Below are 19,138 nucleotides of genomic sequence, written 5' to 3' on the forward strand. Positions count from 1 at the left end.
GAGGAACTGAAAGTGCTAATTTGGGACCAACTCAAACCGAAGGAGAGCATCCTCACGGCCAGGCATCGATTTTATACACACTGCCGCCCCGAGGGCCAGGGAATCGCAAAGTAAGCTGCCGACCTCAGGAGGCTGGCAGGACCGTGTGAATTCGGCGCATCCCTCACCAATGCATTGCGGGACGTCTTCGTAATTGGCATCGGTCATGAGGCCCTTCTTCACAGGCCATCTGAAACCACCGTCACTCTGCAGAAGGCCATCAGCATCAGCCAGGCGTTCATGACCTCAAGCTGCAGCTCCAAGCAGATGATGACTCACTCTCAGGACTCAAACCCGGCAAGTACTGTAAATAGAATTGCGCCTTTCACAGGCAGAACTGTTGAACGTGAATCTGCCCAGGGCAGAGCGTACAGGTCCCCGAGTCCTTTAACTCAGAGTCCGCCGAGGGGTGCAAACGTAAGTCGAGTAGCATATGCTGGCGTTGCAGATGTAATCACAGGGCTCATCAGTGTCGGTTCAGAGACTATGGGCCCAAGTTTCCACATGATTTGCGCCTGATTTTGAGGAGCAACTGGTGGAGAACGGGCTATCTTAGAAATCGCAATTCTCCACATTTTTTTTTCTGCAGTTCTAGTCAGGTAGAACAGTTCTACTTTGGAACAGAATTTTTTCTTCAAAAGGGGGCGTGTCCGGCCACTGACGCCTGATTTGAAAGTTTCCACAGTGAAAACATACTCCAAACTAAAGTAGAATGGAGCAAGTGAAGATTTTTGTCGAACTGAAAAAACCTGTTCTACACATTAAAAAATCAGGCGCAGGTTACAAATTAGGCGTCCAGAACGAGGTGGGGGGGAAGGGAACTCATTAAATTCGACAATAAATCCTTATTTATACTTCTACAAATATTATACAAATAAATCCAACCTGAATAAACATTTATAAGCAAAGAAAAGATTAAATAAACCATCTTCCTACCTGTGTGAAAGTGCTTCAGGCACGGAGAATTCTGCAGCCGTTCGTTCCCGCGGGGGAGGGGGGAAGGGAACAGCCGTTCGTTCCCGCGGGGGAGGGGGGAAGGAGACAGTGAGAAGGCTGCAAGTGCTAATGTGCTTTTATTTTAAAAAATTTCAAAAATTAAACGGCTGCAAAGAACTACAAAAATGGCCGAGTGCCAATGTTTTTTTCACACTGAGCATGCGCGAACGCTCCAACGCGCATGCGCAGCGTTGCTGGCAGGAAAGAAAACTAATTTAAATAGTACCCGCCCCCTCCCACTTACAAAATCGGCGCGAGTGTAGGCTCCGCCCCCCTGGGCGCCGCGCCAGGCAGACAAGGAGCTGCAGAACGCGCCAGAATTGCGAGTTTTTTTTTAGGCGCGATAAACGGGCGCCCAGCTCGGAGGGGCGCCCGTTTTTTATCGTGTGGAAACTTGGGCCCTATGTATGCAAAGGCTGCAGCACAAAGGGCCACCTCCAGCGAATGTGCAAAAGAGCTGTGACTCACCACGTGGAAGAGGAGTCAGCAGGTGGCTGTGAATCCAGCACGGATTACGAGGAGATGGCTAAAGAGACAGTTCAGTCCCAGGACAAAGTGTATGGAGTATATACCTGCACCAGAGATTGTCCTCCAGTGATAATGGAAGTTCAGATAAATGGCGTTCCAGTCTTCATGGAAGTGGACACAGGGGGCGAGTCAATTAGTAATGAGCCAGAAAGCCTTTGAGAGGCTATGGAAAGATCAAGCAGAACGACCCAAGCTGGTCCCAGTTCAGGCAAAGCTGCATGACTACACCAAGGAACTGATATCAGTTGTTGGTAGTGCGGATGTAAGTGTATCCCATGATGGCGTGGTGTGCAATTTACCATTGTGGATTGTTTCAGGTGATGGACCAACGCTACTTGGAAGAAGATAGATGAGGAAGATTCATTGGAACTGGGAAGACTTCATCTCTCTAGCGATCGACGTCCCCCGTGCTCAGAGGCAGAGTAAGCCCCCCACCTTCGGTTGGACCAGGCACCGTAGAGCAGATCCGCGCAGCCCCCGAGGCACAGACCGCTCATCACGACTGAGCGGCGATGATCTGGCCGAGACGACCTGAACACACCTTCCCGGTTTCAGTGGCAGGACTCCTGGGGAGGAAGATTGGATCCGAGGGCGCCTTCCCAGCTTCAGTGACAGAATCCCTGGGAAAGAAGATCGCAGCAGTCGAAATCATGGACAGGGAAAAGATGGCGTCCAAACCAAGAGGTGCAGCGCTAATGGAGCAACGACATGTGGTTCTATGCAAGGAAGATGATTGGGATAAAAGTAGTAAGGCCATTTTAAAGGAGACCAGCAACCCGCCATTTTTGAATGAACTGCTTGAAATTGGTAACCCAGTGTAAAAGTCCAGCTGTAACGAGCAAAATGTTGTTGAGCGATGTCGGGTGTAAATTGCAATCAGCCAATGTAGCTGGCGAACACTTCACGGTCGTATACAGGTCCAGCGGGCTACCCAATGCTTTAGCCTGCATCCCCGGGACCAGAACGATGTATCATAAAGTGTCCCCACATCTGACAGAAGTAGACAAGCCGCAAAGTAAACGATCCCTGGAGAGCAGAGGCACCGTTAGAGATACCCTGCCTCAGATCGGTTTAACATTGCAGGCACCCGATGGCATGAACCGCCACAGGACAGAAACAGTAAACTGCGCCTATGCTCACAGTCGGCTACCGTCGCCTACCACCCAGGTGGAAAAGGCGCAGCCCACAACCCCACTCGCCACCACGACAATGCCCAAGAGCAAAGGGTCACCCGCAACGGCTCCTCCGAACGGGACCTGGACCAGCCAGGATCCCAAACTAAAGAGTGCTCACAACGGTGCCCTTAGGAAAGTGAGTCAGCAGTCCCCTGCGAACTGCTAGACAAGACGAGGCAGCCTCACCGTCGCTTAGACAAAATGCTCACTCGCTCAGACCGTTTCCCAGGGAGCAGCAGAGACACTGTTCAAACGAAAAGGACAGGGAGGTCACAGACACATCAGCTGTCTTTGGGCCTGCCCGACACTAGGAGTAACGGCAAGAGCTCCGAGCTCTGGCAACTCGAGCAAAATGAGCTCACCTCACCCACAGACTCACTAGCATGGGACACTGCGTCACCACCAGACGACCCGATCTCATCCGGCCATGCTGGAACTAGACTGTCCTTGTGTACCTATACTGAGATACCTGTACTGATCATGTAAATGCACCACACAAAAAGAAACGCAACTGTAATCCACCCAACAAATATACCAAGATGTAAATATAAAACCTATGTGATGAACTTGAATGCAACTTGCATGTAACGGGCCAGTAGCATGATCTCTGTGATGGGAGAGAGAATGGAGTTCCAGAACCAGAAACCACTGGGACCTCCACTGGCAACAAATCTCACTACCAACCCACCCAAGCTAGAAGCGACCCTCCAATGGCCAACCAGGAAGAGCAAAGCCCAGGTCACCGTCAATGTACGAGTCAATTTGCATTAAAGACTTGGGGGGGGTGGAAGTGATGTCGTGTATGTCGACCATGTATACTAACTGTATAGTTACATAAGGTATGCCACCAGAGGGCACTGCGGTGGGAGACCTGAGGGTCACCTGCATAGGTGTGCAGGGCCCAGTGTAAAAGGCTGCCCACCATACTTGTGCCTCACTCTGGAGTTACAATAACTGGGATTAAGGTCACAACAGCTCAAGTACAATACTAGACCTCGTAGAGTCATTCATAAGAGTATTAAAGACATAACAGATAATACTGCGCAGCTTCTTATCACTGGCTCTGGTTACTAAATACATTTGTATCGAGTGTGATACAACAAACGTTTCTGAACAGTGATAAGGAGATGTGGGTTCTAATCTCTCAAAGTCACCAGACTTTTACAGATTTGCACAGCGGTACAGTTGCTGTACTTTTTATTTAGAAGGTACCAGGGGAACTGACACTGGTGCAGGGAGTGTGTCGATATGACTGCACATTCTGGTATTGTAGTGCTACTGCTACACATTTCAGCACAGTGGGTTTGGGTGACAGAGGGCGCAGAGGGTCCAGCTATGTAGGAGGCCCGAGGGGCTACACAACCCTCTTGTTCCTCTGACACTTGTGGCTTATCTGACTGTGGGCCTTTGCATTGCTGTTAAGGAGGCCCTGGCTCCATTGGAACCAGACCTACATGGAGGAGAGCATCACGATAACCTGCACTCAGAGGACTCCTCAGTGATTGCTGCAAAAAGCATCAGGGCACAACTCATCACTGAAGCCCTCTCTTCTGTATAACACTGTCTACCTTTGAGACCAGGGCCTGACCTCCTTCTCACACACTTTCAGATTCAGGACCATTCCCTCAATCCACTACCCATCTACAGCATGACAACATGTTAGTCCTCTTGGCCCTATAGCAGCATGCCAATACTCACCAGGAGTGAATGTCAGCACCAGATGAGTGTAAACTGAGGGCCAGTGTTGGAAGAGGTGATTGGTTGCTCCTACTCCTTTAAAAAAGGAGACCGACGAAAAGCAGGAAACTATCGACCGGTTAGCCTAACATCATCATTGGGAAAATGGTGGAGTCCAATATTAAGGAAGCAGTAGCGGGAAATTTGGAAAAGCATAATTCAATCAAGCAGAGTCAGCATGGTTTTATGAAAGAGAAATCATGTTGACAAATTTGCTGGAGTTCTTTGAGAATGTAATGAGCAGGGTGGATAAAGGAGAACCAGTGGATGTGTGTATTTGGATTTCCAGAAGGCATTCGATAAGGTGCCACACAAGATAAAAGTTCACAGGGTTGGGGGTAATATATTATCATGGATAGAGGATCGGCTAACTAACAGAAAACAGAGAGTCGGGATAAATGGGTCATTTTCCATTTGGCAATCAGTAACTAGTGGGGTGCCGCAAGGATTGGTGCTGGGTCCTAAACTATTTACAATCTATATTAATGACTTGGATGAAGTGCAATGTAGCCAAGTTTACTGATGATAAAAGATGGGTGGGAAAGCAAATTGTGAGGAGGACACAAACAATTTACAAAGGGATATAGACAGGCTATGTGAGTGGGCAAAAATTTGGCAGATGGGGTATAATGTAGGAAAATGTGAGGTTATCCACTTGGGCAGAAAAAAAAGAAAAGCAAAGTATAATTTAAATGGAGAAAAATTCCAAAGTGCTACAGTACAGATGGACCTGGGCGGTCCTTGTGCAGGAAACACAAAATGTTTGTGTGCAGGGACAGCAAGTAATCAGGAAGGCAAATGGAATGTTGGTCTTTATTGCAAAGGGGATAGAGTATAAAAGCAGAGAAGTCCTGCTACAACTGTACAGGGTATTGGTGAGGCCATAGCTAGAGTACTGCGTACTGTTTTGGTCTCCGTATTTAAGGAAGGATATACTTGCACTGGAGGCAGTTCAGTGAAGGTTCACTAGGTTGATTCCGGAGATGAGGGGGTTGACTTATGAGGATAGGTTGAGTAGGTTGGGCCTAGACACAGTGGCGTTCAGAAGAATGAAAGGTGATCTTATCGAAACGTGTAAGATTTTGAGGAGGCTTAACAAGGTGGATGCAGAGAGGATGTTTCCACTGATGGGGGAGACTAGAACTAGAGGGCATGATCTCAGAATAAGGGGCCGTCCATTTAAAACAGATGAGGAGAAATTTCTTCTCTCAGAGGGTTGTAAATCTGTGGAATTCGCTGCCTCAGAGAGCTGTGGAAGCTGGGACATTGAGTAAATTTAAGACAGAAATAGAGTTTGTTAAACAATTAGGAGATAAGGGGTTATGGGGAGTGGATGGGGAAGTGGAGCTGAGTCCATGATCAAATCAGCCATGATCTTATTGAATGGCGGAGCAGGCTCGAGGGGCCGTATGGCCTACTCTTGCTCCTATTTCTTATGTTCTTATGCTCACTCCACTTTCCTGCACTGTCCCCATAACCCCTCATTCTCTTAATATCCAAAAATCTATCGCTCTCTGTCTTGAATATACTCAAACACTGAGCATACATAGCTCTCTGAGGTAGAGAGTTCCAAAGATTCACCACCCTCTGAGTGATGAAATTTCTCCTCAGCTTAGTCCTTAATGACTGACCCCTTATTCTGAGACTGTGACCCCTAGTTCTGGACTCCCCAGCCAGTGGAAACATCCTCCCTGCATCTACCCTGTCAAGCCCCTTAAGAATATTGTATGTTTCAATGAGATCACCTCTCATTCTTCTCTACTCGAGAGAATACAGGCCAGTCTACTCAATCTCTCCTCATAGTACAACTCCCTCATCGCAGAAATCAGTCTGATGAACCTTTGTTGCAGTCCCTTAATGGCAAGTACAGGTAAGGAGACCAAAACTGTACACAATACTCCAGCTGTGGGCTTACCAGTGCCCTATATAATTGCAGTAAGATTTACTCTTATACTCAAATCCTCTTGTAATAAAGGACAACATTTGCTTTCTTAATTGCTTGCTTTACCTACATGTTAACTTTCAGTGATTCGTGTACAAGGACACCCAGGTCCCTCTGAACACCAACATTTCCCAATCTTTCACTCTTTAAAAAATACTCTGCTTTTCTATTTTTCCAACTAAAGTGATGGGCCCCGAAATTTAGTACCGCTGGCAAGCTGGTGCTCCCCCCATCTTTTTGTGGCCATTAGCGTCAACAATTTTTCATTGCTGGGCCATGCCATATTCAGCTCCAAAAATAAACAAATGGGTTCCAGCGCTAAATAACCCTTCCAAAGTGGATTTTTCAGCGGCATGGCTGTCATAAGTTGATCGTTCTCACCACTGAGAAATGCAGCATGCAGGAAAGGGTTTCGAATGAGCCAACTGCTCCCTGGTCTTTTTAAAGGACAGGGTTTGCAGCAAGGCTCTGAGGGGGGGAGGAGTTTGGAAGGATGGCTGGTGTAAGAGGTGCAAGGAGAGCGAACAGGTTCACTGATATGGAGCTGGAGACACTGATGGACGGTGTGGAGGACAGAAGAATAATGTTTCCTGACGTGGGGAGACCTGGCAGACCGCCAGTACATAATGCTAAGAGGGAGATTGCAGAGGAGGTGTCAGGCACCTCCAGATATGTGATGACGCCCTCTCCCAGGAGGGTGCTGGCCAGTGTGCACCCGGCCCTTCCAGGATGGCGATGGGTCGTCGCCTCCTAGCTCTGGGGCGATAGGGATCCTCCTCCTGAGATGGTACTGCTGGCTCGACCTCCAGCGGCTGTCCCTTCATGACGGCCAGGTTATGCAGCATGCAGCAGACCACGACAATGATGGAGACGCTTTGAGGAGAGTACTGCAAGGTGCCACAGAGCTGTCCAGGCACCGGAACCTCTGCTTAAGGATGCCTATGCACTGCTCGATGATATACCCAGTGGCACAATGAGTGTCATTGTATGCATACTCTGGCACTGTCCTGGGGTTCCGCAGTGGAGTGAGCAGCCAAGTGGACAGGGAATATCCCTTGTCCCCAAGCAGCCAACTGCAATCCTAACTCGGGCCTGTCAAGACGTCGGGCACACTGTCTGACACAGAACGAACTAATCATGGCTGCTGCCTCCCTTGCCCACTGCCTCTCTGCACGGCCTTCTCCTGCGTGCCGCCCTGCTTCAGAGCAGGTGTACCAGATGTCACCCACCCAACATTTCTCCCATCCTCAGGGTGAGACCTGCCAAGCAGATCTCTGCAGTCCACAGGCCTCCACTGAAGAGTCAGACTTGAAAGCTGTACAAAAGTACAGGGGTATGTGCAAACCTCCTGAGCAGCACTCAGCAGGTTTAATGGAGCCAAAACAATTAATGAAACTAAACATGAAAAGATAAATACAGTGGTTGATGTAGTTGTTATGTCCCAGGATGCTCTGATAATGAATCCACGAGGTAAGGTGTTGTACTTGAACTGTAGTGACCTTAGTCCTTTATTGATAACTCCAGAGTGAGGCTCATACCTGGAGGCCTGCCTTTTATACTAGGCCAGGCACACCTGTACAGGTAACCTACAAGTATCACACTGCTGTGCCCTCTGGTGGCACACCTTGTGATAGTAGCCATGTAAGATACATGATATTACTCTCCCCCAAGCCTTTAGTGCAAATCGCCTCTGCATTGACTGTGCTCTGAGCTTAGCTCTATCTGGTTTACCCTTGGTGGGTCATTTCAATCTTGGGTGAGTGGTTGGTGTTTCGTTGGCAGTAGAGTGCTGGTGGTTGCTGTTTGTGTGTGTTTGCTGACCACTACATTCTCTCCCCACCCCACATATAAGTTATGCCAGAGGCTCATTGCACTCATATACATTCAAGTCCAGAAAAACAAGTTTGCATTACATTTGTGGTTCAGTTGTGAGACAAGTACATTAAACTGGTGAGATACATTGTCGATACGTATTGGGGATCGGTAACCGGTGCGCAAGGACAAGCTAGTTCCAGAACTGCTGGATGGTGTCCAGTCAGTCTGGTGACGGCGCGGTGCCCAGTGCTGGCAGTGGGAACCCGGTTGGCTCAAGTTGCTTGCTCTCGGGGCTGTTGCCGTTGCTCCTAGCGTCGGGCAGGTTCACAGATGCCTGTGACCTCCCTGTCCTTTCTTTGTGCCCTGGGTCGCTGCTGCTCCCTGAGGAGCTATCGTCCAGCAGTGCACAGGGAACTGCTGACTCACTTGCCTGGGCGCTGTTTGGTTTGGGATCCTGGCTGGTCCTGATCCCCTTTGGGAGAACTGTTGCAGGTGACCCTTTGTTCCCGGGTATGGCCATGGGGTCTGGGGGCTGGGGGCTGCGCCTTAGCACAGTTTGCTCTTTTAGGCTCGTGGCGGTTGGTGCCATCGGGTGCCTGAGAGGCGGAGCCGATCAGGGGCAGGGTATCGATACTGGTGCCGTTGCCCTCCACTTGCTCTGCAGCTCGTGTGAATTGGCTGCTGAAGGCCACACTCCATGGTGCATAACTCTGGTCGCAGGGATGCAGGCCACAGCTTTGGGTAGCTCGCTGGACCTGGGTGCTCCCGATGGGTGTTTGCCCGCTGCATTGGCTGTATGCAGTTGAAATCCTACATCGCACAACGTTTCATTCCTTATTGTGAATACCCTGTAGCTCCGATCGTGATTGCGTGACTTTTCCTTGCTTGTTGTATGTACACAACTCTGATCATCAGTTACACATTTTACCTCTAACTCACAGTTTCTATTACATCGCTTGAGTGTGTGGAACTGTCCCTTTAAGTGTGGTGGGTTGCAGGCCTCCTTTAAGAGAGCCTTGCTTTCTTTACCCCAATCGTCTTCTCCGTTTGGTGCCACGTGTTGCTCCATCAGCGCTGCAACTTGTGGTCTGGCCGCCGCCATCTTTTTCTTCAGCGCATCACCTCGTGGTTCAGGCGCCATCTTTCCTCCATCCACGACGTCGACTACGATGATCCTCTTCTCCCCGGGTTCTGCCACCGAAGCTGGGAAATCGCCTTTGGATCCGATTTTCTTCCTCCGGAGTCCTGCCACTGGAGCTTGGAAGATGCATTTGGGTCGTCTCAGCTGGATCATCTCCACGCAGTCGTGCTGTGTGGTCTGTGCCTCGGGTGCTGTGCTGGTCTGCTCTCTGGTGCCGATCCAACCTCAGGTGAAGGCTTGTTTTGCCTCTGAGCACAGAGGACGTCGATCGCTGGAGGGGTGAAGTCTTCCCACTTACAATGGATCTTCTCCATCCACCTTCTTCTGAGTAGAGTTGGTCCATCACCTGCAACAATCCACAGAGGTAACTTATGCACCTCGCCATCATGGAGTACCTTTACATCCGCACTACCAATGACTGGGATAAGTTCATCGGTGTAGGTGCGCAGCTTTGCCTGAACCGGGACCAACTTGGGTCGTTTAGCTTGATTGTTCCACAGCCTCTCAAAGGCTTCTTGATTCATTACTGACTGGCTCTCTCCCATGTCCACTTCCATGAAGACTGGAACGGCAGCTGTCTCGACTTCCATCCTCAACAGGGAACATTCGGTGGTGCAGGTAAACACGCTATATACCTCATCGTGGGGCTGAGCTGCCTCTCTGCATATCGTTTCATAATCCGCGCTGGATTCATGGCCATCTGCAGACTTTTCATCGACACAGTGAGTCATATTTTTCTTACACATTCGCTGGAGGTGGTCCATTGTGCTGCAGCCTTTGCATACATCGTCATTAAACAGCACTGGTGAGCCCTGTGATTCCCTCCACAGCGCCAACATGGGGCTACTCGGTTAGCCCCCCTCAGCGGACTCTGAGTTAAGGGACTCGGGGGCCTGTTCTCTCTTCCTTCAGAAGGTTCACGTTCTACAGTCCAGCCTCCAAAAGGCACCACTCTGTGCACAGTACTTGCCGGGTTTGAGTCCTGAGGATGAGTCATCTGCCCAGAGCCGCAGGTCGAGGTCATGAATGCCTGGTTCACAGCGATGACCTTCTGCAGTGTGTGACTGTGGTATCCGCCGACAGCAGCTTATGAAGAAGGTCCTCATGGCCCGCAGCGCTTCGGTCAGGTGGTCGCCGAAATCACACGGTGCCACCAGTCTCCTGAGATCTGCAGCATATTTCACGATTTCCTGGCCTTCGGGCCGTTGGTGGGTGTAGAACCGGTGTCTGGCTGTGAGGATGCTCTCCTTGGGCTTGAGTTGCTCGGATCAGTGTTACGAGCTCCTCGTACGTCTTGGTCATTGTCTTCGCTGGTGCCAGCAAATCCCTGATGAGGCCATAGACGGTGGGCCCACAACTGGTTAGCGAGATAGCTTTGCGCTTGCCAGTCAGTGTGGCCGGGTTGTCTCCTGCCAGGTCGTTTGCTGTGAAGAAATGATCGAGCCTCTCCACAAAGGCGTCCCAATCATCACCATCGGTAAACTGTTGCAACGTACCCAGGGTAGTCATTTTTGCGTGAAAGTCCGTAATGTCGTTGCCAATTGTTATGTCCTGATAATGACTCCACGAGGTAATGTGTTGTAGTTGAACTGTAGTGACCTTAGTCCTTTATTGATAACTCCAGAGTGAGGATCACACCTGGTGGCCTTTTATACTAGGCCAGGCACACCTGTACAGGTAACATACAAATCTCCCATTGCTGTGCCCCCTGGTGGCACACCTTGTGATAGTACAAACAGTAGCCATGTAGGATACATGACAGTAATCTCACATAAAAACACATCATTAATAAAACTATTTCCCGACCAAAGGGCCCCGATTGCGGCAACACTCCAGTGGTGTCGTGTTCGAGCACTGCATCGAATACCTTGCGGGGGCACTAGCGGGAAAAGTCTTACCTTTTTGCAGCTTCAGCGGCCTGCACGCTGCAGAGCTCACCACTGGAATGTTACCTTTACAGCGGCTTCACCCCGCTGTTTTTGGCGGAAGTGAGCACCGCTCAAATCCCCACCCCTCCCCCCCTGCCCCCCAAGCTGAATAGGCTCGGGGAGGAAAATCATCCGACTGCGGCGGCTGATCGATTTTCGATCGGCCGCCCAAACCCCACGGTAGCCATCACTTTGGGGACGGTGAATTTCGTCCCCGATAACAACATTTCTCGACATTACATTCCATTTGCCATGTTCTTGCCCACTAACTTAACCTGTCTATAGCCCCTGGAAGCCTCTTTGCATCCTCCACACAATATATTACATTTGGTTCCCTCATCAAAATCATTGATCGAGATTGTGAATAGCTGGGGCCCAAGCACTGTTCCTGACGGTACCCCACTAGTTACAGTCTGCCAAACCGAAAATGATTTGTTTATTCCTACTCTCTGTTTTCTGTCCATTAACCAATCTTCAATCCATGCTAGTATATTACCCCCAATCCCATGAGCCCTAATTTTGTTTAATAACCTCTTGTGTGGAACCTTATCGAATGCCTTCTGAAAATCCAAATACACCGCATCCACTGGTTCCTCGTTATCTATTCTGTTAGTTGCAACCTCAAAAAACTAATAGACTTGTCAAACATGATTTCCTGTTCTTAAATCCATGTTGCCTCTGCCCAATGTGATTGGTATTTTATTAAGTATCTTACATAAGCTTCCCTTTTTCACTTTATCCTACCCTGTATGCCCCTTGACATCCAGAGGGCTCTAGATTTGGGAGTTCCACCCTTTTTCTTTGCAGGAACATATTTGCTCTGAACCCTCACAACCTCCTCCTTGAATGCCTCCCACTGCTCTGATACCGATTTACCTTCAAGTAGCTGTTTCCAGTCCACTTTGGCTAAATCACATCTCAGCTTAATAAGATTGGCCTTTCCCTAATTAAAAACGTTTACTCCTGGTCTACCTCTGTCCTTTTCCATAACTACGCTAAATCTAACGGAATTTTGATCGCTACCATCAAAATGCTCTCCCACTGATACCCCTTCCAATTCCCCAGCTTCATTCCCTAAAACCAAGTCCAGAACCACCCACTCTCTCGTTGGGATTGTAACATACTGGCTAAAAAAACTTCTCTTGAATGCATGTTAAGAATTCTGTGCCATCTATACCTTTTACACTGATTCTATATCAGTAAATATTCGTTGAAATCCCCTACTATTGTTGCCCTATTAGTTGAAATCCCTTACTAATACTGCCCTATTGTTTTTGCTCTTCTCAGAAATGTGTCTGCATATTTGCTCTTCTATCTCTCTCTGACTATTTGGAGGTCTATAGTACACTCACAGGAGTGTGATTGTCCCTTTTTTATTTTTCCTTTCAACACAAATGGGCTCATTTGATGATCCTCCCAACATATCATACTTCCTCAAAGCTGTAATTGTTTCTTTAACCAATATTGCGACCCCCACCTACTTTTTTACACCCCTCTCTATATCGTCTGAAAACCCTGTAACCAGGAATGTTGAGCTGTCATTCCTACCCTCCTTTCAGCCATGTTTCAGTAATAACTACGATATCATCCACATGTCTATCTGTGCCCTCAGCTCATCTGCCTTATTTACTAGACTCCTTAAAGCACTGCCAAACCTCTTATATATTTTCTAGCCTTTATTTCCTCTGCCTTCCAAACTCACATACTAATTTACTGCCTCCCATTTCCAGCATGCATTCTCTCCCTTCTGAATCTATGCTCAGGTTCCCATCTTCCTGCCAAGCTAGTTTAAACCCTACGCAACAGCAGTAGCAAACCTCCCTGTGAGGATATTGCTTGCAGCACTGTTGAGGTGCAAACCGTCCGGCTTGTAAGGATCCCACCTCCCAAGAAGGTGGGACCTCAGGAATCTAAAGCCCTCCCTCCTGCACCATCTCTCCAGCTAGGTATTAATCTGTTCTATCCTCATATTTCTGTACTTTACAGATCTGCATTGTTTGCTGCATCCCAACCAATGGATCCCGTTCAAGCAAAAACTTTATTACTTTTCAACAAGTAAAAAAACTTGGAATGAAGCCCAGGAATCCTGTAAATCAATGGATGCCAATCTTGTTGTCATTAACAGCGCTGAGGAGCAGGTAGGATCTCTGTTTATTATATTCACTGGCTGTCAAATTTCAGTCTCATTTACAGCAGATTGTTTGCTACAGTTTTTACTGCTACATTATAAATAAGGGGCTGAAATTGCTGGGGGCTTGCGCTAGTAATGATGCATTCCTGGTGTGCGCTATTATTTTAACCTAAAGAATCCAGTAAATAATAGCACAACTGAGATTTGCCAACAGGTGCAATCCTACATAATTTGCTGAATCATTTGTGCCACACCATTGACAGATTTGCCTCAGCCGTTAAAGGTTTGTTGACGCCACTCAGGCCACTGTTGAAGGCAATGGCGATCACCAATTTGTTGGATTTATACCTGGATCTCTGTTCTGGTCCAATACTTCAAATACATTCCCATTTATCCCGTAATCTACAACAACCAATGCTACTGGGCTAAATCTTACCGTACATTTCCCTGTATTAGCTGCATCTGCCATTTCTCCTCCCACTGATCAAGCTTGTCAAGATATTTTTGAATTTGTGCGCATTGATATTCGTCATTTTCCTTTAAGTAATTTGGTATTGTCTGCAAATTTGGACACTTTGAACACAATTCCTTCCTCAAAATCATTTTGAAAAATTACAAACAACCGTGGCCCCAACACTGAACCCGCTGGCACTCCACTGGTAACTGGCTGTTGACCAGATACTTGCCCATCCTCTACTACTTGTTGTTGTCTACCCACCATTTGCCAATCCTTTTCGATACATTCCCATACATCCCATGGACTTGGACCTTATGTAGCAGCCTATTATAGAAACATAGAAATTAGGTGCAGGAGCAGGCAATTCGGCCCTTCGAGCCTGCACCGCCATTCAATAAGATCATGGCTGATCATTCACCTTAGTACCCCTTTCCTGCTTTCTCTCCATAGCCCTTGATCCCTTTAGCCATAAGGGCATATCTTATGTGTCAAAGGCATTTGTCAAATCTTAGTAGATAACATCCCTGGTCTCTCTTAGCTATTAGGTCTGCCATCCGCTAAAAGAATGCCAAGAAACTCGTCAAGCATAACATCCCACTCCTAACACCATGCTGACCATCTCGGATTGTATCCTGCCCCTCAAGATGCTCCCTTATATTATCACTCATAAAACTTTCAGACACTTTGCCAACAATGGAAGTAGGTCTTACCCTTAGGGTTCACGCTTCAGTCCATTGTTTGGAGATGGATGCCACTTTTGCTATTTCCCAGTCCTCTCGGATTTAGCTTGAATCCAACGAACTTTGAAAAAGACTCAGAAATGTGTGAGCCAATTTCCGTGTGCTAGACACATTGGCCCTGATATTAGCTCAGAGAAGGGTAGGGAATGGGGAGAAGGGGGTGCTGTTTTGTTCGGGAAACCAGGAAGATTGAGATTCCCCCAGGCTTTGTCAGATTTAATGACAAGGCCTGATTAACAGTTTTTGTCTCTGTTTCTTGGCTGCATCCAGCAAGATTGAGAGGCTGGCTGGCTGTTGGGTGAGAAGGCCTGTTGGGGACTGGAGAGGAGGGAGGGAGAGAGCATGTATCAGTGGCCGTGCATCGATCGGAGAGTCAAAGACATGGAGCGGTGGGGTGGGGGCAGAGACACATTGGCGGTGGGGAGGGGGGGAAGAGTGGAGATATATCTGTGGGTGGGTGTCAGGCAGGCATTGGGCAGGGTGTCCAGAGACACATCGGGGCTGGAGTGAGGGATCAGAAAGGCGGGGGGCTGGAGATCAAAGGCCGGAGGGGAGATTGCAGGCGGGTGGTGAGATTGGAAGGATCGGTTTGGTGGGAGATCGTGGCTGTGTGGGGGGTGTTCAATCGCGGGGTAAGTGGGGAGAAGTAGGTGAGCTGGATCCAGCAGGTAATTAAAAAGGCACTTGTAAGGCATTTACCTGCTGGATCCAGCAGTCCTCGCCTCCCTTTAGCTACCGCATTAAATTTTAAATGGAGATTAAATCTGAGGCACGCAGCCTCATTAAAATATCTAAATGACCAACATACCTCCCGGGAAGCTCTGTTCAACCCGGAAGTGGGCGGGTTTGAGGCGTGTTTGGTTCAAGTTTGAGATTTGTAACATTTTATCATTCCACCTGACCCAAACCCACCTGTTTTCGGGGGGTTAAAATTCCAAGAGATGCATAAAATACTCGGAGAACTAGCAATAATGATAATAAAGGATGGGATAAAGAAAATAGAGAGAATAGATCTTCGCTTGGAAAATCAAGATGTAGAATCACTTTGACTAGAGCAAAGAAACAATAAAGGGCAGAAAACATTGGTGGGAGTAGTTTATAGGCCCCTAACAGTAGGTGTAATGTCGGGCAGAGTATAAATCAGGACATTAGAGGTTCATGCAACAAGGTTCATACAGGAATCATGGGGGACTTTAATTTTGATATAGGCTTGGCAAATCAAATTTGCAGTAATACTACGGAGGATGAGTTCATGGATAGATTAGTATGTTGAGGAACCAACTAGGCATTTTAGTTATTTTCGTGTTTATTTTAGTAGATCTGGTATTATGCAATGGGACAGAGTAAATTAATACCCTTGCAGTAATGAGTGATCATACTATGATAGAATTTATAAAACACTGGTTCGGCTTCAGCTCAACTGGAGTATTGTGTCCAATTCTGAGCAACACACTTTACGAAGGTTGTGAAGGCCTTAGAGAGGGCGCAGAAAAGATTTACAAGAATCCAGGGATGACGGTCTTCAGTTACGTGGATAGCCTGGAGAAGCTGGGGTTGTTCTCCTTAGAGCAGCGAAGATTGAGAGATTTGATGGAGATGTTCAAAATCATGAGCGGTCTGGAGAGAGTAGATAGAGAGAAATTGCTCCCATTGGCAGAAGGTCGAGAACCAGAGGACACAGATTTAAGGTGACTGGCAAAAGAACCAAAGGCGACATAAGAAAAACCTTTTTTCACAGCAAGTGGTTGGGCTCTGGAAAGAACTGCCTGAAAGGGTGGAAGAAGCAGACTCAATCGTGGCTCTCAAAATGGAGTTGGGTAAGTACCTGAAAGAAAAAGATTTGCAGGGCTATGGGGAAAGGACAAGGGAGGTACTTTTGTAGAGAGCTGCCTTCTTGCGTACTGTAACCATTCTATGACTCCTTTTATTGTGTTCCTAACACAGATGAGACTGCACACAGTGAGGTAAAAGTAACAGTGACCTCAGTCTTTATTAAGACACTCCAGAGTGAGGAACAGGCCTTAGGGGCTGGCTTATATACAGTGCTCCCAAGGGATGCTGGGATCCCTCGGGACTTCAGGGGATGCACTCCCTGATGGCGGAACATGGGAGTGCATGCTTTACAGATACACAACATCACTCCCTGGCAAAGTCAAAGTGAAAACTATTTACAAGGTGAGGTGGTCGGGAGCCTTTCTTTCCCTGGTGGACCACCTCGGTACAAATGTCTGTTCTGGTGTGTTGGCTGTGCCCTCGCTGGGCTGACATGTTGTTGGCCCTGCAGGGCTGCTGGGTGAGCCTGGCCTTGCTGGGCTATTGGGCGTGATGGCTTTGATTTCCTGGTCCGGGGTGGTGTCGTTGATCCTTTGGGTGTGTGTTGTGGGCTCGAAAAAGGTGGTGTCTGCTGTCGGTTGTTCAGGGCAGTCTGTGAACCGCAGCCTCATTTGGTCCAGGTGCTTTCTGCAAATTTGTCCATTGTCTAGTTTGACGACAAACACCCTACTCCCTTCTTTAGCTATCACCGTGCCCGCGATCCACTTGGGACCATGTCCATAGTTTAGCACTTACATAGGGTCATTCAGATCAATTTCCCGTGACATTGGCATGACCATCGTTTACATTTTGTTGCTGCCGCCTGCTCTCTACCTGATCATGCAGGTTGGGGTGAACCAGCGAGAGTCTGGTTTTAAGTGTCCTTTTCATGAGTAGCTCAGCCGGCGGCACCCCTGTGAGCAAGTGGGGTCTCGTGCGGAAGCTGAGCAGTACTCGGGACAGGCGGGTTTGGAGTGCGCCTTCTGTGACTCGTTTGAGGCTCTGTTTGATGGTTTCTACTGCCCACTCTGCCTGCCCATTGGAGGCTGATTTAAACGGGGCAGAGGTGACATAGAAACATAGAAAATAGGTGCAGGAGTAGGCCATTCCGCCCTTCGAGCCTGCACCGCCATTCAATGAGTTCATGGCTGAACATGCAACTTCAGTACCCCATTCTCGCTTTCTCACCATACCCCTTGATCCCCCGAGTAGTAAGGACTACATCTAACTCCTTTTTAAATATATTTAGTGAATTGGCCTCAACAACTTTCTGTGGTAGAGAATTCCACAGGTTCACCACTCTCTGGGTGAAGAAGTTTCTCCTCATCTCAGTCCTAAATGGCTTACCCCTTATCCTTAAACTGTGACCCCTGGTTCTGGACTTCCCCAACATTGGGAACATTCTTCCTGCATCTAACCTGTCTAAACCCGTCAGAATTTTAAACATTTCTGAGATCCCCTCTCATTCTTCTGAACTCCAGTGAATACAAGCCCAGTTGATCCAGTCTTTCTTGATATGTCAGTCCCGCCATCCCGGGAATCAGTCTGGTGAACCTTCGCTGTACTCCCTCAATAGCAAGAATGTCCTTCCTCAAATTATGAGACCAAAACTGTACACAATACTCCAGGTGTGGCCTCACCAAGGCCCTGTACAACTGTAGCAACACCTCCCTGCCCCTGTACTCAAATCCCTCGCTATGAAGGCCAACATGCCATTTGCTTTCTTAACCGCCTGCTGTACCTGCATGCCAACCTTCAATGACTGATGTACCATGACACCCAGGTCTCGTTGCACCTCCCCTTTACCTAATCTGTCACCATTCAGATAATAGTCTGTCTCTCTGTTTTTACCACCAAAGTGGATAACCTCACATTTATCCACATTATACTTCATCTGCCATGCATTTGCCCACTCACCTAACCTATCCAAGTCACTCTGCAGCCTAATAGCATCCTCCTCGCAGCTCACACTGCCACCCAACTTAGCGTCATCCGCAAATTTGGAGATACTACATTTAATCCTCTCGTCCAAATCATTAATGTACAGTGTAAACAGCTGGGGCCCCAGCACAGAACCCTGCGGTACCCCACTAGTCACTGCCTGCCATTCTGAAAAGTACTCATTTACTCCAACTCTTTGCTTCCTGTCTGACAACCAGTTCTCAATCCACGTCAGCACACTAGCCCCAATCCCATGTGCTTTAACTTTGCACATTAATCTCTTGTGTGGGACCTTGTCGAAAGCCTTCTGAAAGTCCAAATACACCACATCAACCGGTTCCCCCTTGTCCACTCTACTGGAAACATCCTCAAAAAATTCCAGAAGATTTGTCAAGCATGATTTCCCTTTCACAAATCCATGCTGACTTGGACCTATCATGTCACCTCTTTCCAAATGCGCTGCTATGGTATCCTTAATAATTGATTCCATCATTTTACCCACTACTGATGTTGGGCCTCGCACAACGAGATTGCTAATTAATCCTCTCTCATTACACAACACCCAGTCTAAGATGGACTCCCCCCTAGTTGGTTCCCCGACATATTGGTCTCGAAAACCATCCCTTATGCACTCCAGGAAATCCTCCTCCACCGTATTGTTTCTAGTTTGCTTAGCCCAATCTATATGCATATTAAAGTCACCCATGATAACTGCTGCACCTTTACTGCATGCACCCCTAATTTCCTGTTTGATGC

General features: G+C 48.0%; 1 protein-coding gene across 1 annotated transcript in view; it reads left to right on the forward strand.

Annotated features, from left to right (window-relative positions):
• LOC139244058 (CD209 antigen-like protein C) overlaps window positions 1-19,138 on the forward strand; it is a 77,952-nt gene that overhangs the window by 23,248 nt on the left and 35,566 nt on the right. Inside the window, exon 4 of the mRNA XM_070870960.1 lies at window positions 13,288-13,439. Within this exon, the coding sequence (XP_070727061.1) occupies window positions 13,288-13,439 (152 nt within the window). The remainder of the gene's footprint in view (window positions 1-13,287; window positions 13,440-19,138) is intronic.

The sequence above is a fragment of the Pristiophorus japonicus genome, unplaced genomic scaffold (assembly GCF_044704955.1).
Source record: "Pristiophorus japonicus isolate sPriJap1 unplaced genomic scaffold, sPriJap1.hap1 HAP1_SCAFFOLD_201, whole genome shotgun sequence".
Classification (NCBI taxonomy): domain Eukaryota; kingdom Metazoa; phylum Chordata; class Chondrichthyes; family Pristiophoridae; genus Pristiophorus; species Pristiophorus japonicus.